Source organism: Macaca nemestrina, chromosome 18 (assembly GCF_043159975.1).
Source record: "Macaca nemestrina isolate mMacNem1 chromosome 18, mMacNem.hap1, whole genome shotgun sequence".
Taxonomy (NCBI): domain Eukaryota; kingdom Metazoa; phylum Chordata; class Mammalia; order Primates; family Cercopithecidae; genus Macaca; species Macaca nemestrina.
In genome coordinates this window covers 73,543,461-73,567,672 of record NC_092142.1, presented here as the reverse complement: position 1 = coordinate 73,567,672, position 24,212 = coordinate 73,543,461, and the positions used below count along the sequence as shown (strand labels likewise).

Below are 24,212 nucleotides of genomic sequence, written 5' to 3'. Positions count from 1 at the left end.
GGCCATCCCAAGACTGTCATTACAGGGCTCAGGGTCCCTAAGTCTCCTCTCTGCCTGCCTCCTTGCCCAGAGCTCCTGGCCCCTCTTCAGAGGAGCTCAGTGGTGCTCAAAAAATACCCCAAGGCAGAAAGCAGGCAGGTGGGCTGGGCACTGCCTTCTGCTTCTGTGGTCTTAGAGGACACCCTAGGAGGGCATAGACAGGGCAGGCTGGGTGGCAAGAGATGCCACGTGGTGTTCCAGTATGATGGAGAAAGCTCTTCCCTCTATCTTTTTAATTTTTTTAGAGACAGGGTCTTACTCTGTCACCCAGGCTGGAGTACAGTGGCAAGATTGTAGCTCACTGCAGCCTCAACCTCCTAGGCTCAAGCCATCCTCCCAGGCTCAAGCCATCCTCCCACCTCAACTTCCTAAGTAGCTGGGACTACAGGTGCATACCACCATGCCTGGCTAATTTTCTTAAATTTTTTTGTAGAGATATGGTCTCGCTATATTGCCCAGGCTGGTCTGAAACTCGCAGACTCAGTGATCCTCCCACCTTGGCCTCCCAAGGTGCTGGGATTGCAACCCTGCATCTTATTATTGAGTGGGATTATCTGGAGGATCTGGTGGAAGGTACTAAGAGATATCAGAAAGTGTGCTGCAAGGGAAGACCACCCTACCTGGTTTTGGGGCGGAGCCCCGGGCAGGTCCCCTTCACTCCTCTTCAGCCCTAAGGGCAGGGTCGTGCCTGCTTTCTGCCAGCGCTCAAGCTGTGTTTCCTTTCTGCCTGCGGCTCTGGCATTTTTGCTCCCTGTCCACTCTCCACTGCCTGATTCCTCGTGGGATGAGCCTGAGGCCACCTCCCTGTCCTCACATCCCCTGGGTCACGGGAGGGTCACAGGGCTCAGGGGGAGGAGGCAGGTGATCCGGAACCTCAAGTCCACCTCTGTGGACTCGAGCTTGTCCCAGTTAGACCGCACAGGACGGGCCTGCAGTCACTCCGGCAACGCCACCAAAAGCCCCACCTTGCTGCCCCCACTGAGCGCCACTGGGCTTCCTCACAGCCTCTGTGCCGAGGAAGTCACAGCCGTGGGTCCCGATCTGGCTGGCAGGAGGCCTCCTGGCCGAGCCTGGGCTGTGAGTGGGGCACTCGCGTCCAGGCCCTGCCACAGCACGTGCAGCCGAACATCTGACCCTGTCTTCTCATCTGTCAAGGGAGGTCATCATCGGCCCCAACTCCCAGAATTAAGGTTCATGAAGGATAGGGATGTGAGGCCTGAGCCCCGGCGGACCGGCGACCGGGCTGCAGAAAACTGGCCCCCACTCCTGTCCCGCGGCCCCGGCTGTCTGGAAGCACGTCCTCCACCTCTCTGCTCAGAAAGCTGCCCTCCGCGATGTGCCCTGAGTTTGGGTGGACATTTCTTCAAACAATTGCCTTAGCTTATCGCTGTGGGAGTGGGCGGTGCTGCTGACCCTGAGCAGCTACCCCACCCACCGCCTACTCCCGCTCACCACCTTTGCCACCTTGGGGAGAAGCAGATTCTGGGCACACCGTTCCCCAAGAAAGCGTCCTATGCCACCTGGCCCTGTGCTGCCCGGAGGAGGGGTCCTGGGGATGGAGAGGAGGAAAACGGGGAAGGCCCCCTCCTACCCGGGCACATCGCCCTTCCGCCCACCTTCTGGGCAGCAGGCTGCCCTTTCCCCCTGCCCATGCTGCTGCGGGCCGCATTCCTGGCATAGCCTGGGAGAGGCCGTCCCCGTCTCTCTAAGGCGGGAACAGAGCAGGCTGGCGGGTGGGGCATGGACCCCACGCAGTTGGCACAAGGTGCTTTGGCCAAATCCACTCTCCCTTGCATTGCTTCCTGGGCCCCGGCCCATTGGTCGGGTCTTTGAATCACCAAAAAATCCCTCCACCCCAATGAGCTGCTCATTCCAGAGCAGTTTCGGGCATAACTGTGCTGTTGCCCATGCAGGCCAGCCTCCTCTGGGCGGCCCCGAGTGCTGGACATGCCTCTCTGGCGTCCAGTTCCACTGCTGTAAAAGGGGACTTGTTACTGTAGGGGGAGCCATGGGAGCCCCCAGATGCCTGGGAAGTGGAGGCGTCATCAGTGGCGTGATCTCCCCTTCTCCCCACCCCAGCTACGAACACAGCCCGTAAACCTGTGCCCATGCCTTCCCTCTGTCCCCCAAGCCTTGGGAAGAAAGGAGTAAATGGGGCCAGGACTGGGAACGAGCCGGAAGGAAAAGACCCACTGATGTGGCAGGAGTAGGAGGGGTCTTCGGTCAGGTAGAAAGGGTGGGCGGAAGGTGTGGTGCCCAGGCAGGAGGGGGCTTCCCTGCTTTCCTCCGGGATCCCCCTCCCCAGGACCCCTCCTCCCAGGCTGCACAGGGCCAGGTGGCACAGGATGCTTTCCTGGGGAATGGTGTGCCCAGAATCTGCTTCTCCCCAAGGTGGCGAATGCGGTGAGTGGGGGCAGGCGGGAGGCGGGATAGTTGCTCAGTGTCAGCGGCACTGCCCACCCCCACGACGATGAGCGAAGGCAATGGTTTGGTCAGGCAGAGCAGAAAGTGAAATGTGTCTTGCATCGCTTCCCATCTCATTGGATCCCAAGCTGTCATCTTCTGTTGTCTTCCCTTCTCAAAACCAGGTCCCGCCAGCTGCCATGTTGAAAACAACCAGCACGTGAGAGGTCTCCAACCTCTCAGCACCCAGCTGAGCCTTTCTCCTTCAGTGCTCAGGACTGGAAGACGATTAAGAAAGGACACCCTATCAGTGCATGTACCACCTAAATCAAGGTCAAGTGCACAGGGTGCCAGTCCCAGCTCTTGGGAAATTGTATGGAGGTTGCTACAAGCTGGGGGAAGGGGGAGGGAGGCCTCCACTTCAGGCCCAACCAATCCTATCTCAAAAGTCACTTGACCTCTCAGGCCTCAATATCCTGATCTATAAATTGGGTCGAGGGTTGGCGGGCCTGAATTTCTCAGCTTCTCTGGAAGGTTCATGGGGCTTCGCCTGGAATAGCAGGACTGAGGCCCCAGTCGTAGAACTACAGGTGTTGGCCTTTGATGACTGAGGGGAGTGTTCACAGAAGGGAGAGCGACGCCTTCCTGGGATTCCTTCAGGGTGGTCCTTCAGCCCCAGAGTGAAGTGCGCACCTTCCCTGGGCACCCAGGAGGGCTTCCTTGTGGAGACACAGCATAGACTAGATACAGAGCTCGGGTGTGAGGCCCTCCACGGCCCCAGACAGGCAAGAGGCAGCTTGGGGCTGACTCTCGAGCACAAGTCCACCATGTGTGCAGGTTGCAGTGCTTGTGTCTACCCAGGGAGTAACTGAAATCAAGTGAATCAAACGACAGACCCCTGTGCTGGGGCTGTTCCCACCACACCTGTAAACGCATCTTCCACGGTCTAGCTCCGGTTTCCACACCAGCTCTGTGCTTTTGTTCTGTTTCCTGTACATCCAGGTGTGAGAGCTAGGCTGAAGTCCCTTACCTAGACATTTCTTCTTGTGGTTCAACTGAATTCAACGTATGAATCCTATGCCATTTTCGGCTGGGCACAGTGGCTCACACCTGTAATCCCAGCACTTTGGGAGGCCGAGGCAAGATCACCTGAAGCCAGGAGTTCAAGACCAAACTAGCCAACATGGTGAAACCCCATCTCTACTAAAAATACAAAAACAATTAGCCAGGTGTGGTGATACACACCTGTAGTCCCAGCTACTCAGGAGACTGAGACAGGAGAATCACTTCAACCGGGGAAGCAGAGGTTGCAGTGAGTCGAGATCATGCCACTCCACTCCAGCCTGGGTGACAGAGTGAGACTCGATCTCAAAAAAAAAAAAAGAAAAGAAAAAAGAAAGGAAAAGAATCCTATGCCATTTTCTACTTGCTTCACAAAATAAAGACAAAATGGATCAATAGATTAAAATTTGCCCAAACCACTGCTAGACTGAGAGAGGGACCCCCTGGCCATATCCCTGTACTATAGCTTGAAAAGATCATAGTTCAAGATGGCTCCGTCTGTGTAAAGTGCACACTGAATCACAGGATAGCAGGCTCTATCATGTGTAGCATGCAAAAGTGGGACATAGAAAAACCAGGGGCGCTGGCCAGGCACAGTGGCTCATGCTTATAAGCCCAGCATTTTGGGAGGCTGAGGCAGGAGGATCAATTGAGTCCTTGAGCCCAGGAATTCGAGACCAGCCTATGCAACATAGTGATACTTCGTCTCTAAAAAAAAAAAAAAAAAAAAAAATTAACTGGGCATGGTGGTGTGAGCGTGTAGTCCCAGCTACTCGGGAATCTGAGGTGGGAGGATCGCTTGAGCTTAGGAAGTTGATGCTGCAGTGAGCCATAGCCATGCCACCACACTCTCACTTGGGCAACAGAGCAAGCTCCTGTCTCAGAAAAGGAAAGGACCAAGGGATTCATTTGAGAGAGATGGTCGTAAGTTACAGATGTATATTATTCTCTTTAGAGCAACAACTGCAAGGAAAATACCGAAAGCATAGCTGAAAGGTCAATAGAGGAGATAGTATGGAATATTGTAAAATATTTCATTCAAACAAGACAAAGGAAGAACAGAGGAGACAAATAGAAAATAGCAGCCAGGTATGGGGGTGCCCACCTGTAATCCTAGCTACTCGGAAGGCTGAGGCGGGAGGAATATTTGATCTCCAGAGGTCAAGGCTGTAGTGAGCCAAGATCGTGCCACTGCACTCCAGCCTGGGTGACAGAGCAAGCCCTGTCTCAAAAAAAAAAAAAAAAAGAAGGAAAGAATGAGAAAAGAAAACCAGAGTAGAGCTACGCCAACATTAAATGTAAATAGATTTAGTGCTTCAATTAAAAGGCAGAGATGGCCAGGTGTGGTGGCTCATGCCTGTAATACCAGCGCTTTGGGAGGCCGAGGCAGGTAGGATCACCTGAGGTCAGGAGTTCAAGGCTATCCTGGCCAACACAGTGAAATCCCATCTCTACTAAAAATACAAAAAAAAGAAAAGAAAAAAGAAATAGCCAGACATGGTGGCAGGTGCCTGTAATCCCAGCTACTCAGAGGCTGAGGCAGGGAGAATTGCTTAAACCCGGGAGGGAGAGGTTGCAGTGAGCCGAGATGGCACCATTGCCATCTTGGCCTAAGCAAAAATAGTGAAACTCCTTCTCAAAAAAAAAAAAAAAAAAAAAAAAAAAAAAAAAGGCAGAGATTGTCTGACTAGATTAAAGAAGAAGATCCAACTATATTCTGTCTGCAAGAGATGCACCTTAAATGTAAAGGCATACACAGGTTGAAAGGAAAAGTATGGGAAAACATGGATCCTGTGCACACCAAGCTTCAGGAAACGAACGTGATTCTATTACTACCCAAGCAGACTTCAGGACAAGGAGTATTTCCAGGGACCGAGATGGTTCTTTCCCAGTGGTAAAGGGGCCAACTCATGAAGGAGACATAAGTGGGCAATCTTGGGCAGATTACTCAGCCTCAGTTTCCCCATCTGCAAAATGACAATAGTTAGAATACCCACCTAGTTAGGGGTATGGCGAGGATCAAGTGACTGAACCTGTGTCGGGTGTTTAGAACCATGCTTGACACATAAGCAGGGCTCCATGGGGATTAGCTCTGAGTGCTACTGCAGCTGGGACAAAGCCTCGCATTCTCGCCGTGAACCTGGTCCAACTTCTTCTAAGGTGGGGCTCTGCAGACTGCCGCAAGATAAGGTGTACACACAGGCCACCAGCTGGTTCCTCCAGTTCTTTTTCCTGGTAGTGGTGGTAGCGGTTGTGGTGGTGCGGGGGGTGTGTGTGTGTTTAGAGACCTAGGGCAGAGGGCTGGAGGGAATGAGACAGCACACTTCCAGTGACCCCACTTGCTGCTAGACTCCAGGGCTGAGGTCAAGGAGACTGGGGTCAGGAAGGGAGCAGCGACTAGGTGCAGTTTAGATGATTGCTTGATTTGTTAGTGCCAGGGCGGGATGGCTCCAGGCTGACTTGGATTGTCTTCCAGCCTGAGAAGCAGGAAGTGAACCTCCCAACCCCCACCCCTGCCACAGGAAGGCAGCCAGTACCTGGGACCTGCCAAGTTCACATGGCAGAAGCCACAGCTTTCTTTGGGCCTTTCATCCTGGTCACAGGCACAGAGAGAAACCCAGTGGCCTTGCCTGCTTGCTCCCGGGACCCCCACACCCCTGCTCCCAGGCTGTGATGGCAAGACTAGCTCCACCTCCAGAGGAGCTGGGGGGCCCGTGAGGGCTGGTTCCTGGAAGACCCCCTGGGGCTGCAGGCTTTGGTGGAGAGGCCTGTACAAGGATGAGATTGCAGCCAGGGTGAGGGGAAGGCGGGTTTCTGGAATCACTGATGGCTGTTTCATCCAGGCTTGCAAGCTCTTCCACGTGCAGCCCTTGCTCCTCTCCCTTCCTCTCCCTGCCTATCGTTCCCTCACTTCCCACCTGCAGTGACTGCCTGACTCTCCAAGCCGAAGATTGGCTGGGCATCCACCGCGGCACCCTCATCCTCAGTCCGATTGTGGGTGGTGGACTGGGGCCCACCAGCATCACAGATGAGGGCACCGAGGGGCCCCGAGAGGAAAAGATGCATGTCCAGGATCTCACAACTGGCCAAAGGCACAGCCAGGCTTTAATGGAGTTCCCCTCACTCCAGGTCCACTGTTCTTTACTGGATTCGGTCCAGATTAACCTAGCACTGGCTTGTCAGAAATCCCCAACCGCTTCCCCTTGCCTGGAGCTGAAACCTGCAAACTTTTCTGAGCTTGCGTGCCTATGAGTAACACTTTCTGCACACACTCTCCATTATGTGTCCATTTAAATTATTTCTAAAGTATTTGTATGTGTTAACGTACTCTCATATTCTGCGTGTTAGAAAACATTCAAATGCCGTGTAAAGGTGAGATAAAGCTTGCGTAGTGACACACACTCTAAGCTACCCAAGAGGCTGAGGCAGGAGGATCGCTTGAGCCCAGGAGTTCAAGTCCAGCCTGAGCAACATAGCAAGACCCACCTCTTAATAAAACAAAAAAGAGGCCAGGCATGGTGGCTCACGTCGGTAATCCCAGCACTTTGGGAGGCCAAGGCGGTCGGATCGCGAGGGTCAGGAGATCGAGACTATCTTGGCCAACATGGTGAAACCCCGTCTCTACTAAAATACAAAAAATTAGCTGGGTGAGGTGGCATGTGCCTGTAATCCTAGCTACTAGGGAGGCTGAGGCAGGGGAATCACTTGAACCCGGGAGGCAGAGGTTACAGTGAGCTGAGATCGCGCCACTGCACTCCAGCCTGGCGACAGAGTAAGACTCCGTCTCAAAAAAAAAAAAGATCGAGACCATCCTGGCCAACATGATGAAACCCCGTCTCTACTAAAAATACAAAAATCAGTTAGGCGTGGTGGCACATGCCTGTAGTCCCAGCTGCTCGGGAGGCTGAGGCAGGAGAATCACTTGAACGCGGGAGGCGGAGGTTGCAGTGAGCTGAGATTATGCCACTGCACTCCAGCCTGGCGACAGAGCGAGACTCTGTCTCAAAAAAAAAAAAGAAAAGAAAAGAAAGAAAAAGAAAAAAGAGATAAATATATTACAAACACAAATAAATAGAAATAATAGAAATAGAAATAGAGTGGTTAATATTTTCTCCTTGCCTCTGGGGATTAACCTGTGAGTACCAATGGGGTAGGTGTACATCCTTGCCTTGGAGACAACAGGCCTGGAGAATAAGCAACTCCTGGGTGTGGTACAGGGTGTTCCATCCTCTGAGCCTTCAGCAGCTTTCCTCCTGCTGCCCACAGAGCACTATTAAGGTGCCAGAAAGGCCACAGCCATATTCAACTTTACATCTGTGCCCACACTCCCCGCCATCCCTTCCTCTCTCCCCCTTGTCAAATCCTCTGTGTTGGTGAACTCCACCCCAAACCCCAGGTCCTCTGCAAAGCCCTCCTCGCCTACCCTGACCCAGGCATTTGTGCCAGCCATTCTGCCTCTGGATCTCAGCCTGCTTTGTGTCTCTACTAAACTATCCTTACTTGGCATGCCACATCTCACTGAGCACTTAATGCAGGTACCGTTATTATTTTTTTATTTTTGTAGAGATGGAGTCTCAAAATATTGCCCAGGCTGGTCTCGAACTACTGGCCTCAAGCAGTTATCCTGGCTCAGCCTTCCAAAATGCAGAGTTTACAGGCATGAGCTACTGCAACCAACAATTACTTCCATTTTATAGCTGGGGAAACTGAGGCTCAAGGAAGTTAAGTGATTTTCCTAAAGTCACACAGTAAATGGCAAATGGATTTGTACTCAGGCCTGACTTCAGAGTCTAAGCACTAAGCTACATGAAACAAGGTTGGCCTCTTTCATTCCTGTTGATTCTTCCCAGCACCTAGCATTTAAATATATATAAAATATTAAATAAATTGCTGAATAAATGATTGAATGAATTAATTACCCAGGCCAACACCAAGAAGAAAGCCTGGGAAAAGAGCCCACTTCATTCCTGATACAAAATGTGTTGCCTCCTGTACCTCAAGAGTCCTGAGCAAGACTTTAAACTTCAGATGTGGCTGAATCTGGATGCTCAGATATCATCACTGGGATTCTGTCTCTCTAGCTCTTGGTTTGGCCATCTTCTGTTCTGGTGGTGTCTTCAGGCAGGCTCTGCTAGTAAATCCAGGCTCATGCCCTGCCGATTTAGCACGCCCAACAGAAAGAGGGAGTGTCTGATGCCTCATCACACCAGCTTAGGTCGTAAACCTTTACTGGATCCTATTGCTGTGGCTGGGGGCTGGGATGAGCAACTTGGTCAGTTCTTGATCACTGAAGCAGGAGGGTGGGTGGTCCCACACAGATCACATGAGCTGAGGTAGGAGCAGGGGATTGGGATGCTGTAACGAGGAAATTAGAGAAGGAATATGGGAAGACGTGAATATCAAATGTCCACTTGGCTTCATCTCTTGCAGGACCTGGTGGACTGGCAAAAGCCTCTCCTGTGGCAGGTGGGCCACTTGGGAGAGAAGTACGATGAGTGGGTTCACCAGCCGGTGACCAGGCCCATCCGCCTCTTCCACTCAGACCTCATTGAGGGCCTCTCTAAGACTGTCTGGTGAGCTCTTCCCTGAGCCTGTGACAGGCTTCCCTTCTCTTCTGATTGTGCCAATCAGATATGGAAAGGGAAGGGGCAATTGGGTCCCTCCCTAGAGCCCAGGTCTATGCTGTAAAGCTCTCAGGGAGGGAGGAACACACGATGGGAATAATTCATCCCTATGCATCGTTTTGCCCACTGGGTGGGTCACAACCCAACATGTAGCCAGAAACTACGTTGAATGCCACTCCTGGTCTATTCCAGACTCTTATGAGGAGTTTCTTGCCCCCAGTGCACATGGAAACAATTTTGCCTGCAATTAGCTCCTCTGCCACAAGAGGTCAGCGTCTGTGTATTTGCATAGAGTCAATAGCGCTGGGGACACAGTTCTTTTCTGCCAATAATTCATCTCAGAGACAGGAGGCAGATGGACTCACAGCCTCTCTCCTCTTTTCTCTTCCCCACTCCCTGTACCAGTGTCCCTTTGACCCCAGGTCTCCATAGGCATTCTGCATATGCTTTGCTGTCATCTTGTCCCCCCTCCAGTTGAGTTATATTTCTCTAAGAAAGCTGGACCCTGCCAGGCACAGTGTCTCACGCCTGTAATCCCATCACTTTGGGAGGCCAAGGCGGGTGGATCACCTGAGGTCTGGAGTTCGAGACCAGCCTGACAACATGGTGAAACCCCATCTCTACTAAAAATACAAAATTAGCTGGGTGTGGTGGCACATTCCTGTAATCCCGGCTACTTGGGAGGCTGAGGCAGGAGAATCACTTGAACCCAGGAGGCAGAGGTTGCAGTGAGCCAAGATCACGCCATTGCACTCCAGCCTGGGCAACAAGAGTGAAACTCCATCTCAAAAAAAAAAAAAAAAAGAAAGAAAGAAAGCTGGACCCTGTCAAGCTCCTGTATGTGTATCTCTCTCACCCTGACGGCCTTCCTACAGGTACAGTGTCCCCATCATCTGGGTGCCCCTGGTGCTGTACCTCAGCTGGTCCTACTACCGAACCTTTGCCCAGGGGAACGTCCGACTCTTCACGTCATTTACAACAGGTAATGCCAGGTTCTTTCCTGACTTGCCCTGAGGATCCTAGAGGAAGGAGACCTCAGTGCTTTCCCTAGCCCAGAGTTTCTGAGAGCATAGAACCCCAAACCACATCACAGACATTTTTTGGTGAAGCCTCTCTGTAGAAATAGTCTTCCAAAGAAGAATTTTGTCAGACTCCCATCTACCCCCACAAATGGATACAAAACCCAACAACACATCAGCAAAAACTAAATGGAATCATCAGGTGGCATAGAAATAAAAAAAAAAGAGGGAGACAGAGAGTGCTTCTCATTGAGTGTCACACCAAAAAATGCATGATCTGGGATTCTTTGCTAAGAAACTAAATGAAATCACTTTGTCAGGTGACACAGCTGAGAGCTAGACTCAGACTGGCCTGTGAACCGAGCACAGATTAGCAGAGAACTTGGGAGAGAAAGATCTGAGAGTGTCCTAGAGTGTGTCCAAGGCAAAGGTTCAGGCAGCGGACCCCCAGACTGGGAGTAACAGCGCACTAACCTGTATGGGACACTTGCCATGTGCAGGGCCATGTGCTCTCCCAGGACTGCCTCATTTACCCCTCCCAGCAGCCCCATAAGAAGGGTCCTGTCATTATCCCTTTTTAGAACTGAGGAAATGGAGCCTCAGATATATCAAGGGAGTAGTTGAAGGTCATGTGGCTAGGATGTGGATACCAGGTGCGCCCCAGCTTCTAGCTGGGTCTTTCAGGATGACTGTGGGTTTAGGTATGGCCGCTGGGACAGCCAGCCTGGCAAGCACCTTGCCTACCTTGGGCCTCCAGGTACATGCCACCTGCCCTGTGGTCTGTCTTTCCTGGCTATGAGCTTCCTGAGCTGCCCTCACTCTGCCAGGGGCACCTCTTTTCCCCGCAGTCCGCAAGTCAAGTGCCTGAATGGTTGAGATGAGAGGGGCCGCGGTCATGGCACCAGGAGCTTCTTTTATCCACCTGAGTCAAGGCTGAGCAAGTTGCAGAAAGTTCCCCCAGATCCAGCCCAGAGCTGCCCCTGGTCACCGAGGGTTACTGCGGGCATCTCTCGAGCCATGGTTGTCCTGTTCTGCCCACGCTGAATAGCTCAGGCACAGCACAGGGCTTGTTGCTCAGAAGTCCTGCTCGCTGAATCACCCACTGTCTGCCCAACACTCCCCTAACAATCACAAACAGTGGCAGGGCCGCCAGGGCTGGCAGCCGGAGGGGGAAGGGGACGCTGAAGCTTTGGCCCAGGTCCCTCTGCTGGATTCCTCCAGAGATGCCACTCAGTACCAGCTCCGGCCGGATGGGCAGACAGGGGTGATGCTGGGGTGAGGGGGCGGGCAGAGGCTTGACCTATAGGAGAGGACTTTCCTGTGAGGCAAGGAGGATGATTTGACGGCTCTGTCAGCCACACGGCCTCGGCAGAGGGCTAAAATATGCCTGTCTTATAAAGGTCCAGTGTAGAGGGTTAGTAAGCCTGTGACCACGATGCCAGGGATGGGGGCATGAGAGATATGTCTCCACATGCCTCCTTCAGCCCCCAGCTTGTCATGCAAGGCACAAGCCGCAGGCAGAGAAAATAAGAGCTCACAAAGCAAGGCAAGGAGAGGCTCGGCGGGGTCCCAGTGCAGCTGCTAGACAAAGGACACGCTGGAATCAATACAGAAGAGTCAGGGTGCCAAGAAGCAGTGGAAGCTGAACGAAGACACCAGTTCAAGGCTGACATTCCTAGATGCGCACGTGAAAATGCTTTCAAAAGCCGGGGGGACAGGGGAGAGGGGGCAGTGCTGCATACTCAGGATGGCTCCAGAGCAGCTTCTGAGAGCATGTTAGAGCGAGCAGCATCCCGGAGAGGAGGGGCAGGTGGGCCTCTGGTGGGGTGGTGTGCAGGGCCCGACAGAGGCCAGGACCTGAGTCTGTGCCAGAGTGCTCCTGTGTGTCCAGTCCTTTCCTTACCAATAAGAGAGCTAAGGCCGGGCACGGTAGCTCACGCCTATAATCTCAGCACTTTGGGAGACCTAGGCGGGTGGATCACCTGAGGTCAGGAGTTTGAAACAAGCCTGGCCAACATGGTGAAACCCAGTCTCTACTAAAAATACAAAAATTAGCTGGGCATGGTGGCGCATGCCTGTAGTCCCAGCTACTCAGGAGGCTGAGGCAGGAGAATCGTTTGAACCCGGGAGGCAGAGGTTGCAGTGAACCAAGATCATGCCCCTGCATCCCAGCCTGGCTGACAGAGTGAGATTCTGCCTCAAAAAAAAAAAAAAAAAAAAAAAAAAGGAAAAGAAAATATAATGTTAATGTTATTATATAATACGACATATATACTCATCATATAATCAGATATTCTGTTACCTCCATCCTAACTACAACATGGGTAGGGTGTTTCCCTGAGAAAACTGTAACACCTGGGTGGTGACGAGCCAGGATTTGAATCCAGGTCTGCAAATTTAATGCCTGTGCTCTCTGCACTTCACCGAAGTGACCTGAAGGACCCCAGAGGTATCAGAGCTTCCCTGGAAGCAGGGTCTCTCACCAAGCAGCCCAGCCCAGCTAAGACTCAGTGGGAGAGGGCTCACTTGAACCTGACTCCTTTGGTAATGTGTGGATGTCAGTAACCCCAGCCCCCCAGAAAGGAAACCCAAGAGGAGGTGGGCGGGAAGAAGGAGGAAGATGGTTGGCCTCATTTGGGAGGTGTTCAAGGTGGGGGTATGGACAACCACATGGGGCTGTCCAGTAGGGAGTGGCCACCCAGGGTGGAGTTGGTGTAGAGCTCAGTGGAGTTGGTGTAGAGCTTCGGTCGTCAGCACGTGGGAGAGGAAGGGATTGAGCTGAGAGGCAGAGGGTCCAGGCTTGGACCCTGGGGACAGAGGCAGAGTTTCCAAGATGGAGCCTGAGCAGGAGGATCCAGAGAAGAGGAGAAAAGCCAAGTGTGGCAGCAGGCAGAAGGTGGAGCTATGGATTCCGACCTTATTGCTCCCAGATATTTTGAGAATTTGAGAAACTGTGGACACACTACAGAGGAAAAATGCCCATAGATGTACAATTTGATATATCAGCAAGTTCACAGACACCCTGTAATCCAACTTAGGACCCTTAGATATTCATAAGCCTTAGGTTAAATGCCTAGGCAGTTGCAGATTGAAGAAGAGAGTAGTGTTAATGTCTTATGCCACAGCTAGGTTAGAGGTGGACTAAAAAAATTGCTTAGATTTGGCAAGAAGACATCATGAATAGCCTTTGAAGTTCTGGTGGTTTGGGGCAGAAGACAGATTTTTTTTTTTTTTTTTTTTTTTTTTTTTGAGATGGAGTTTCACTCTTACTGCCTATGCTGGAGTGCAATGGCACAATCTTGGCTCACCACAACCTCTGCCTCCCGGGAAGCTGAGATTACAGGCATGCGCCACCATGCCCAGCTAATTTTTGTATTTTTAGGGACGGGGTTTCACCGTGTTTGTCAGGCTGCTCTCGAACTCCTGGCCTCAGCTGATCCGCCCACCTTGGCCTCCCAAAGTGCTGCAATTACAGGCATGAGCCACTGCACCTGGCCCAGAAGACAGATTTTTAAGGACTTGACAAGTCGATGGGAAGTGGCAAAGTGGAGCCATGAGTCCAAACTACCCTTTTTTTCTTTTTTCTTTTTGAGACATGGTCTTGCTCTGTCATCCAGGCTGGAGTGCAGTGGTGCAATCACAGCTCACTGCAGGCTTGAACTACTGGGCTCAAGTGATCCCCCTGCCTCAGCCTTCTCAGTAGCTGGGACTACAGGCATGAGCCACCACTCGCAGCTAATTTTTTTACTTTTTGTTGAAGCAGGGTCTCACTGTGTTGCCCAGGTCGGCCTCAAACTCCTGGGCTCAAACGGTCCTCCCACCTCAGCCACTTTGAGATGACAGACATGAGCCCCCATGTTCAGCCTAGCCTGGCTTTTTCAGAGCCTTGATGAAGAAGGGGCTGAATCCATGATGGGAAAGTCTTGCCTCGCTCAGAAAGATGAGCAGAAGAGCCAGGAGAAAAGGAGAGACTGAAGGAGCCCAGAGGAGTCCCTTGGGAGGGAGGATGGGAGGAGGTGGCTGAGGGCTTTGCACTGCCCAACAGGGGGAGTCTGGCAAGTCATGGACTTTGGGCCTCCACGTCCTCACTCATGCAGGCAATGCAGGACTTCCCTTGTAAGGCTGTGGTGAGATGAAATAGAAAGTAATCCATGGAACACTCTTGAAGGGTGCCTGGCACACAGGAATCAGTGAGGACACATCTGCTGTTATTGTTGCTCTGAGCATCCAGCGCCCGCGTGCCGGTGCATGCCTCTGCCCTGAGAAACAATGAGGATGCACCAGGGTACCGGCAGAATGTGGTGTGCTTGGAAGTTGGGGGGAGTATGTGGAGGGGATAGTTCATCCCCAACCCCAGGGCCTCTCTTCTCTGTGAAGTAGGAGGCTGGATGGAAGGAGAGGCGGTAAAGGGGAGTAGAGAATGTCCAAGGGCAGTGGGGAGGGAGCTGGACTTGAAGATGCACAGGGATCATCCATCAGGCTGGGTCTAGGGTCTTACAGAGGTCAAAGGTGCCAGACCCACAGCCGTGTGACTCTCCGTGCCCAGCAGCTAGGGTATGGGTACAGAGAAAGGTTCCCGCGCTGACCCAGGGGTGAGGGTTCATGGGTGCAGGTGAGGGAGATGGAGTAGGGGTTAAAAGAGAATGACTAGGCCGAGTGTCGTGTCTCACGCCTGTAATCCCAGCATTCTCGGAGGCCGAGGTGGGTGGATCACTTGAGGTCAGGAGTTCGAGACCAGCCTGACCAACGTGGTGAAACCCCGTCTCTACTAAAAATACAAAAATTAGCTGGACATGGTGGTGGGTGCCTATAATCCCAGCTACCCGGGAGGCTGAGGCAGGAGAATCACTTGAACCTGGGAGGCAGAAGTTGCAGTGAGCCGAGATCGTGCCATTGCACTCCAGCCTGGGTGACAAGAGCAAAACTCTGCCTCACAAAGAAAAAGAGAGAATGGCTAGCTTTGGAAAACAGTCTGGCTGTTCCTCAAAAGGTTAAACATAGAGTTATGATACAACTCAACAGTACCACTCCTGGGCTTGTACCCAAGAGAAAGGACAACATCTGTTCACACCGAAACCTCTACACGAATGTGCATAGCAGCACTATTCACCATTGTCAAGAGCTACCAACAGCCCAGGTGTCCCTCAACTAATGGATGGATGAATACATTTTGAATATCATTCAGCCTTAAAAAGGAATGGAGTTCTAGTACATGCTACAACATGGGTGAACCTTGAATATATTTGGTAGGAGAAGCCAGTCATAAAAGACCATACATCATATGATTCAATTGATGTGAAATGTCCAGAATAGGCAAATCCAACAAAGAGAAAGTAGACCTGTGGCTTCCTAGGGTTGGGAGGGTCTGAGAGAAAAGGAGAGTGGTTGCTAATGGGTACAGGGGTTTGGGGGGAAGTGACAAAAATGTTGTAAAATTGACTGGGGTGATGGTTTAACAACTCTGTGAATGTACTCAAAAGCACTGAATTATGTATTTTATTTGGATGAATTATATGGATGTGAATTAGATTTTGATAAAGCTGTTATTTAAGAAGAGAGAAGATATGGCCAAAGCTATGGTTTGTGGAGAAAAGAAAGCTAGGGCCGGGCGCGGTGGCTCAAGCCTGTAATCCCAGCACTTTGGGAGGCTGAGACGGGCGGATCACGAGGTCAGGAGATCGAGACCATCCTGGCTAACATGGTGAAACCCCATGTCTACTAAAAATAATACAAAAAACTAGCCGGGTGAGGTGGCGGGCGCCTGTAGTCCCAGCTACTCGGGAGGCTGAGGCAGGAGAATGGCGTAAACCCAGGAAGCGGAGCTTGCAGTGAGCTGAGATCTGGCCACTGCACTCCAGCCTGGGTGAGACAGCGAGACTCTGTCTCAAAAAAAAAAAAAAAAAAGAAAGAAAAAGAAAAAGAAAAAGAAAAGAAAGCTAAGAGGATGAGGATGGGCCGGGCATGGTGGCTCACGTCTGTAATCCCAGCAATTTGGGAGGCTGAAGTGGGCAGATCCCTTGAGGTCAGGAGTTCAAGACCAGCCTGGACAACGTGGTGAAACCCCATCTCTACTAAAAGTATAAAAATTAGCCAGGTATGGTGGCGCACACCTGTAATCCCAGCTACTCGGGCAGCTGAGGCAGGAGAATGGCTTGAACCCGGGAGGTGGAAGTTGCAGTGAGCTCAGATCACACCACGGCACTCCAGCCTAGGCAACAGAGCAAGACTCTATCTCAAAAAAAAAAAAAAGGATGAGGGTGAATATGGGGAAAACAGGAACGAGAGCTGAAATCTCCATGAGGTCAAAGAATGAATGAAGTGGAGGAAAGAGCTGAAAGCCGCTAGGACTGCAGGCTGTCTCCAGAGGGTGGTGGGAAACTTGTGCTTGAAGATGGTGCCCCTGTCTCCAGTCTTCTCCTCTCCACCCAGGCTGATCATCTTCAGCGTTCTCACATCTTCCTCCTGTGCTATGATTTCAGGTCTTGTCTGTTGAGATCTCAGTGCTTGTTTTTTCTTGTCCTTCCTGCCCCACAGTCCCTGGTGGTTCACACTTTCCATCATTAACACCCTGAAGGCCGGGCACAGTGGCTCACTCCTGTTATCTCAGCACTTTGGGAGGCCAGGGCGAGAGAATTGTTTGAGTCCAGGAGTTTGAGACCAGCCTGGGCAACATAGCAAGATCTTGTCTCTACAAAAAATATAAAAAATAAAAATAAATTAAATTAAAAATTAGCTGGGTGCGGTGGCATGCGCCCATGATCCCAGCTACTTGAGAGGCTGAGGTGGAAGGATCGCTTGAGCCTAGGAAGGGGAGGCTGCAGTAAGCTGCAGTCACTCCACTGCACTCCAGCACTCCCGTCTTCCAACCTGGGAGACAGAGATACCTTGTCTCAAAATAATAATGACAACGCCCTGGCTCAGGAGTGTCGCCTCCAATGTCCTTGGGGCAAGGTCACCCTTCCAGGTAAAGGCCCAGCCCCAGCCACAGCCACTCCTCCCACAGCCTCTGTAAAGAGGACATCAGGCCTCCCATCACTCCTGTAAAGGACCCCCAGACCCAGACCAGAGCCCTGCAGCCTCCTTCCCATTTTGACCCAAGGGCCCCAGCAGTATGGCCTGGCCTCATAGCTGTCCAACAGAGAGCAGCAGCTCCCAAGCTGATGGGGATGGTGAGGTGGGGACACGTGGAGCTAACAGGCTGCTGTGCACCCGTCCTCACCTCGCTCTCCCCGCCACCCTGCAGAGTACGCGCTGGCAGTGCCCAAGTCCATGTTCCCTGGGCTCTTCATGCTGGGGATATTCCTCTGGAGCCTCATAGAGTACCTCATCCACCGCTTCCTGTTCCACATGAAGCCCCCCAGCGACAGCTATTACCTCATCATGCTGCACTTCGTCATGCATGGCCAGCACCACAAGGTGAGTGGGGTAGGGTCCCAGCCCGGAACTAGCATGTGCAGCGTGAGGGGGCCCGGCAGCCGGTGGCAGCTTCAGGTGCTGCGGAGCCTCCTGGGAGTCTGGCTGTGGGTTGGGAGCAACAGAATGTTTGATGCGATTCACGGGGGCAACTGGGTTGGGCATCCGAACCTGAGCCAGGCAGGGACAGTGTGGACCCCAGGCCCTCTGCACCTTGTTTACGCATCGCCTTTAATCCTCGAAACAACTCATTCATTCGTTCATTCATTCAGCAAATGCCCAGTGAGTGCCTCCTGTGTGCAAGACACTGTTCTAGACATCATTGAACAAAACAACAAAAAGCCTTGTCCTCCTGGAGCCTGTCCTGAAAACAGTCCCATCGTTCTCCCTGTTCCACAGAGCAGCAGACTGAGGCCTAGGGGAACTAAGGAACTTGCCCCAGGTCACATTTGGCACAGCCAGGATGTCGTACCCCATTCTGGGGATTCCAGAGTCTGCGCTTTCAATCACCCTTCCCCTGAGGCCCTTCAAGGACTCCACGACAGTCCCAGAAGCTGGCCCTAGAAGACAGGTCTGCCCAAAGGAAGCTGCCGCCCCCGTACCCCCCACTGCCTCTCCGTCCCTGCACTGTGCTCTCCTTGGCCCGTCCCAGGCTATTCCCCGGCTGGTCTCCACACTCTGTTCTCTGCTGGGCGTAAATCACAGAAAATGTGGCAGATATGATACTTTCAGGACACCAGTTTAGACCCTGATGTTGCTGAAACTGAACGTGGGTTTTATCTTGGTTTCCCAGCAGCAACTTAATCCGGTTCATCTCGATGAGCCAATTCAGGGTTTAATCGGCCACCTGGGAGTTCTCAGGGTGGTCGGCTGTGGTCCCCCCGGCTCTCCCCAGAGTTGATCTGCATCCTAGGGGGCTTTCCTAGGGGCCAGAATCGGGGTGCCCCATCCTCAGGTATACTGTCAGAGGTAGCGCACCCGGGCCTGGCCTGTGTCCTCCAGCCTCCCCTGGCCTCTGCTCTGCAGAGCTCACTGCACCTCTGCTGCGTCCCTTGCCCCGTTTGTGAAGCCTTTTCAGATCCACTGCCCCGTCAGCTGTCTTTCCCACCCACAGGGGCACAAGAACCTTCTGGGGACCTGCTCAGGCTATTCTGGGGCCCCAGGGGCTGTCTCAGGCTCGCTCTCCTGAGACATTTCCACCCCAGTCTGTCCAGTCCCCTGCTGCCACACCACAAGGACCCCAGGAGATTGTGTAGCCTGTAGCCACGTGGGCTCCAATCAGGAACGTGTTCTCAGATCCCCAAACCTATCCATCTAAGGATCCTGATCCAGCTGTGACCTGGAGCTGGCCCATGCCAGCTCACAAGAGCACCTGTGCACATCCTTTCCTGTTTCCGTTCCAGTGATGCCACCTGGGCGCTCGAAAGCACCAGGGCAGGAGTTTTTACACCGCAGGAATTAGCAAACGCTACCAATCAGGGCTCTCCCCCTCTCCTTCGTTCCCCCTCCTTCGTTTCCCCCTCCCTCGTTCCCCAGCTCTCTCCCTTCCTCCTTTTCCTGAGAGCTGGTTTTCCAGCACACCACTGGTCCTGTTGTTCTGGGTCTGAAGGGAGGGAGGCCCACGCCAGCACCTCACTGTCGCTGTCACCTGCTTTCTCTCTCTCTCCTCCAGCCCAGAGAGGCTGCAGGATTCTCTTCTCAGAATCCTGACCAAGCCATAGCTAAGATCTCACCTCTATGCCAGGCCCTCGGCTTCTGAAGCTCAAGGGCCATGGTAAAGCAGTGTTCACTGGTTCACTGTGGCGACACCCCCTTGGAACAAAAAAGGCCTCCTGTTTGGACATGGGGGTGGGGAGGACACCTCTAGTGACACTTCAGGGTCATCCCACCGCAGAGGCTGCATTAACCTCAGCCGCCCTCAGTGCCTTGCTCACCCAGACAACATCAGGCCTCAGTCTAGGTGCCTTCTCCAGAATGCCCCTCTAGCCAGGGGCATGGCATTTAGGGATGGGATATCTGTCTAGCACCTGACAAATTCCAGAGTCACAGTGGCCTCTAGAGCATGAGATGGGTGCTGAGCTGCCAGCACACCCCGCCCATCCTGCCCATCCCATGTTCCTCTGCAATCTGCCAGGTCCCTTCCTGGCTCGCAAACGGGGAGTAAGACGATCTCTCCAGGTCTTGCAGACGTGGCCCGCCCTCCCCAAAGCCACCAAAAGTGCCAAGCCTATGCAGTGGAATGTCTGGGCCGCTCTGTCCCTGTCCTCTGCAGGGAGCGGCCCGAGCTTGGCCAGCTGCCAAGGACCCGGCTGCCTCCTGACGCCCAGGCCTCTCCATCTGCAGGCACCCTTCGACGGCTCCCGCCTGGTCTTCCCCCCTGTGCCAGCCTCCCTGGTGATCGGCGTCTTCTACTTGTGCCTGCAGCTCATCCTGCCCGAGGCGGTGGGGGGCACTGTGTTTGCGGGGGGCCTTCTGGGCTATGTCCTCTACGACATGACCCATTACTACCTGCACTTTGGCTCGCCGCACAGGGGCTCCTACCTGTACAACCTGAAGGCCCACCACGTCAAGCACCACTTTGCACATCAGAAGTCAGGTGAGGACGGGCCTGGGTTTCCCAGTTCCCTATGTGTGTTCATTGATTTATTTGCCAACTACCATTGAGCTCCTGGGAACGGCGAGGCACCGTTCCGTGTACTGGGCATATACAGAGGGTTCCCTCTACCCTCTTCCCTGGTGCAGACAGCTGTGCAGAGACAGGCAAGGATATCAATAAATGGCAAAGATTTCAAACTGAGATAAATGCCATAAAGAAAATAAAGGGGCCGGGCGCGGTGGCTCACACCTGTAATCCCAGCCAAGGGGATTGGGAGGCTGAGGCAGGTGGATCACTTGAGGTCAGGAGTTTGGGACCAGCCTGGCCAACATGGTGAAACCTGTCTCCACTAAAAATACGAAAATTAGTAGGGTGTGGTGGTGCCCACCTGTAATCTCAGCTACTTGGGAGGCTGAGGCGTGAGAATAGCTTGAATCCAGGAGGCAGAGGCTACAGTGAGCTAAGATTGCACCACTGCACTCCAGGCTGGGTGACAGAGCAAGGCTCTGTCTTAAAAAAAAAAAAAAAGAAGAAGAAGAAGAAGAAAATAAATCAAGGTGATGGAATATCACATAGGTAGTGGGAGGGGTCCAGCGATTTCCATTGAAATATTATGTGGGCCACATAAGTGATTTTAAATTTTCTAGTGGCCACACTAAGACATGAAAATAAACAGATGAAAAGAATTTTAATAACATTTACTTAACCCAATATAAGCAAATTATTATTTCAACATGTAATCAACATTAAAAAATCATCAATGGCTGGGCGCAGTGGCTCAGGCCTATAATCCCAGCACTATGGGAGGCTGAGGCAGGGGATTGCTTGAAGCCAGGAGTTCCAGACCAGTCCGGGAAACACAGCAAGACCTTGTCTCTACATAAACAATTTTTAATTATCCGGGTGTGGTGATGTGCACCTGTAATCTCAGCTACCTAGAAGGCTGAGGCAAGAGGATCATTTGAGCCCAGGAGTTTGAGGCAGTAATGAGCTATGATGATGCCACCGCACCCCAGCCTGGGTGACAGAGCGAGACCCTTTTTGTAAAGTCTCTTTTTCAAAGAAAAGTCATTAGCAACTCTTATACTATGTCTTTGAAATCTAAGGTGTATTTTGCACTTACAGCACATCTCAATTCAGATGCTAAAGTTTCACTGGAAATACTAGATCCGTATCAATTCAGATACTAAAGTTTCACTGGAAATACTAGATCCGTATCTAGATTTTATAAATTTGCAAACAGTAGTTCACATAGGTAAGTTGCTCCAAACATGCTTAAAAATTGTCCAGTAACACACTGTAGGAGGCCGAGGTGGGCGGATCACCTGAGGTCAGGAGTTCAGGACCAGCCTGGCCAACATGGTGAAACCCCCTCTCTACTAAAAATACAAAAAATTAGCTGGATGTGGTGGTACACACCTGTAATCCCAGCTACTCAGGAGGCTGAGGAAGGAGAATCTCTTGGATCCAGGAGGCGGAGGTTGCAGTGAGCCGAGATCATGCCACTGCACTCCAGCCTGGGCAACAGGAGCGAAACTCCGTCTCAAAAATAAATAAATAAAAATTTAAAAATTCCAGTAACTGAATCAAGCATCAGTTTTTACATTGACATGTTAATTCATCAGAATTAAATGAAGTTAGAAATTCAGTTTCTCTGGAGCTCTAGCCACATTTCTAGTGCTCAGTAGCCACGTGTGGCTAGGGGCTAGTTGGACAGCAGAGAGATTAAATGGTCCAGGTGTCATTGCAGAGGTGCCATTAGAGCTGAGAACCTAATGAAGAGAAACCAGCATCTGGCATCCCAGGAGTGACTGGTGCAAAGCCCTGAGGCAGGAATGAACTCGGTCCAAAAGGAAGGGGAAGAAGATGGAGGTGGGGGGTGGGTGGGGGCCAGGTAACCTAGAAACGCAGGCCAGATAAGGAATTGGGGTTTATTCCAGCTTCATGCTGGAGACAATAAAAAACACAGGTTCCCCGCCCTTGACTTCTGCCAGGATGACCTTGGGGGTTGGGAAGGCCAAGGGGACAGATATTGACATTGTCTCCACCTATTATCCCTACCCTGGCACCCTTCCCAAGCCAGGGCACGCCTGCTCCTTCAATGCCTCATCGTCTCCCCTGTTGTCTCCCTCTCTAGGATTTGGCATCAGCACTAAATTGTGGGATTACTGTTTCCACACCCTCATTCCAGAGAAACCCCACCTGAAGACGCAGTGACAACTCCCACCCGCTCTGTCCTGCCCTCAGCCCGGCCCTGGCCCCTTCCCAACCCCCACCCGCCATCCAGACCCCACTAAGAAGGTTGACTTGGCCAGGCGGGATGGGCTCTGTCCGGCCCTGCAGCCTAGTGGAAGGTGCCGAGGGGGCCCTGAGGCAGGACCACCCTCCTGACCCCTAGCAGGAGGGTCACATCCACTTGGTGGCCAGGTGGCCCTTGGTGACCCTCTTCTTCCTGGAGCGTCCCTGCCTAGAGCTCAGCCCACAGGACTGCTTCAGGACCTGGCCACAGGTAGCAGCCTCAAGGGGAAATGAAGAAAACTGACTCCTCGTGGCCACCTGTGTCACCCTTGTGCCTTAGCGTCATGGACTGCCTAGGAGCTGCCTGCATGGCACAGCTCTGTGTTCATAGTCAGGAGTGGGTCTGTGGGACCTGTGGGCCCTGTCCTCCCTGCTGTCCTTTCTGGGGAGGCTTTGGTGGCTCTGAGGTGGACAAAGAGCTCTCACAAGACGAGACAGCATGATGCCTCCCACAGTCCACCCCAGACCCTGGGGCAGCCCCTCTGGCCCTGCCAGCTACCTGTGCCGTTGGGCCCAGGGTGGCTGGCAGGAGTCCCAGCTGCTTTCTTTAGGACCTGGCAGCTTCTCTAGCCGTCCCTCCCCTGCCTCCAGAATCACAGCCCTTCTCCCCAAGGGAGGCTGAGGAGCCTTCTCCACTGGTGGCAGCCCCACCCCATCCCCAGCCATTCTTGGCCTCCACCCTGCACAGGTGGGCTCGGCCCCCCACTCAGGCCTCCCCAGAAGTAGCCTCCCCTCAGTGCCTCACCTCCCCCTGCCTCCCAGCCTCCGCAGATGAGGTTCCTGCCCCTTCCTCCTCATAACCAAAACCCTCGCTGCTCCCAGGACGGTCTTATTTATAAACCAGACACGTGTTCTTAGTCTGGTCCCAGACCAAGGAGCTGGTCAGACGGCCCTTTCTAATCCTACGTGTTGAGTTTATGTAAAAAACATGGTTTCCTCCTGTTTTTGGTTCTTTTCTCACCCACAAACCATTACTACTTGAAACCTAAAAAAAAAAAAAAAACTCGCCGAGTGTAAAGGCTAAAAAGAAGCAGTTTGACAAACCTTGTGATTTGTACTGTTTACTGCAGAGCTATTTAAGGATTTTGGAATAAATATACAAAACTACAGTTGTGAAATAAAAAATTGTATATTTTGAAAAATAAAACACTGAAAAGAAACCAACAAAAATGAGTTGTTCATCAGACTCCCTCGTGGTTGGGAAGGGGCGGTGGTGTGGGGAGGGGTGGAGGGGCGGGGTCGGTCCCCAGGGAGGGAGATTTTAGCCCTGACCAGGGGGGGTAGAATTGCTGGGGCATGGTGATAATTGAAAGCTGACCAACTCTCAGCTGGGCGCGATGGCACCTGACTGTAATCCCAACACTTTGGGAGGCCAAGGGGGGAGGATCGTTTGAGGCCAGGTGTTCAAGACAAACCTGCCCAACATAGCAAAACTCCATATCTAACAAGAAAACAAGACAAAAGAAAAACAAAAGAAAAAAGCTGACTACTCTTATTCTCTCACTCAGCTTTATTCTGTTTCTAAATTCTCTGCAGACAGCATCTCCTCTTATTGCCTGCACCTGGGATGCATTGTGCCACAAACCACTTTGATCCGCTGCTGGGGAGGGATCTCTTCTGAAGTTTAACCCCAACTGAGCTTCTAGTTGACTTTCCTAAAACAGGGAGAAAGGCTCCAGCAACAGATCCCCATAGTGGGAACTAGAACCTCAGGCAGCTCAGTCTCGGTGAAACTGTTGCTTGTCTTTTTCTGCTGCC

The 24,212-nt window shown here is 52.3% G+C and overlaps 1 protein-coding gene across 1 annotated transcript in view; it reads left to right on the top strand.

Moving 5' to 3' along the window:
- The window catches only part of LOC105491281 (fatty acid 2-hydroxylase), a 63,821-nt gene extending 40,196 nt beyond the window's left edge, over positions 1 to 23,625 (top strand). Inside the window, exons 3-7 of the mRNA XM_011757515.3 lie at positions 8,935 to 9,077; positions 10,004 to 10,110; positions 17,391 to 17,563; positions 19,904 to 20,156; positions 22,294 to 23,625. Of these exons, the coding sequence (XP_011755817.1) occupies positions 8,935 to 9,077; positions 10,004 to 10,110; positions 17,391 to 17,563; positions 19,904 to 20,156; positions 22,294 to 22,373 (756 nt within the window). The 3' untranslated portion in view covers positions 22,374 to 23,625. The remainder of the gene's footprint in view (positions 1 to 8,934; positions 9,078 to 10,003; positions 10,111 to 17,390; positions 17,564 to 19,903; positions 20,157 to 22,293) is intronic.
- The last annotated feature ends 587 nt before the right edge of the window (positions 23,626 to 24,212 follow it).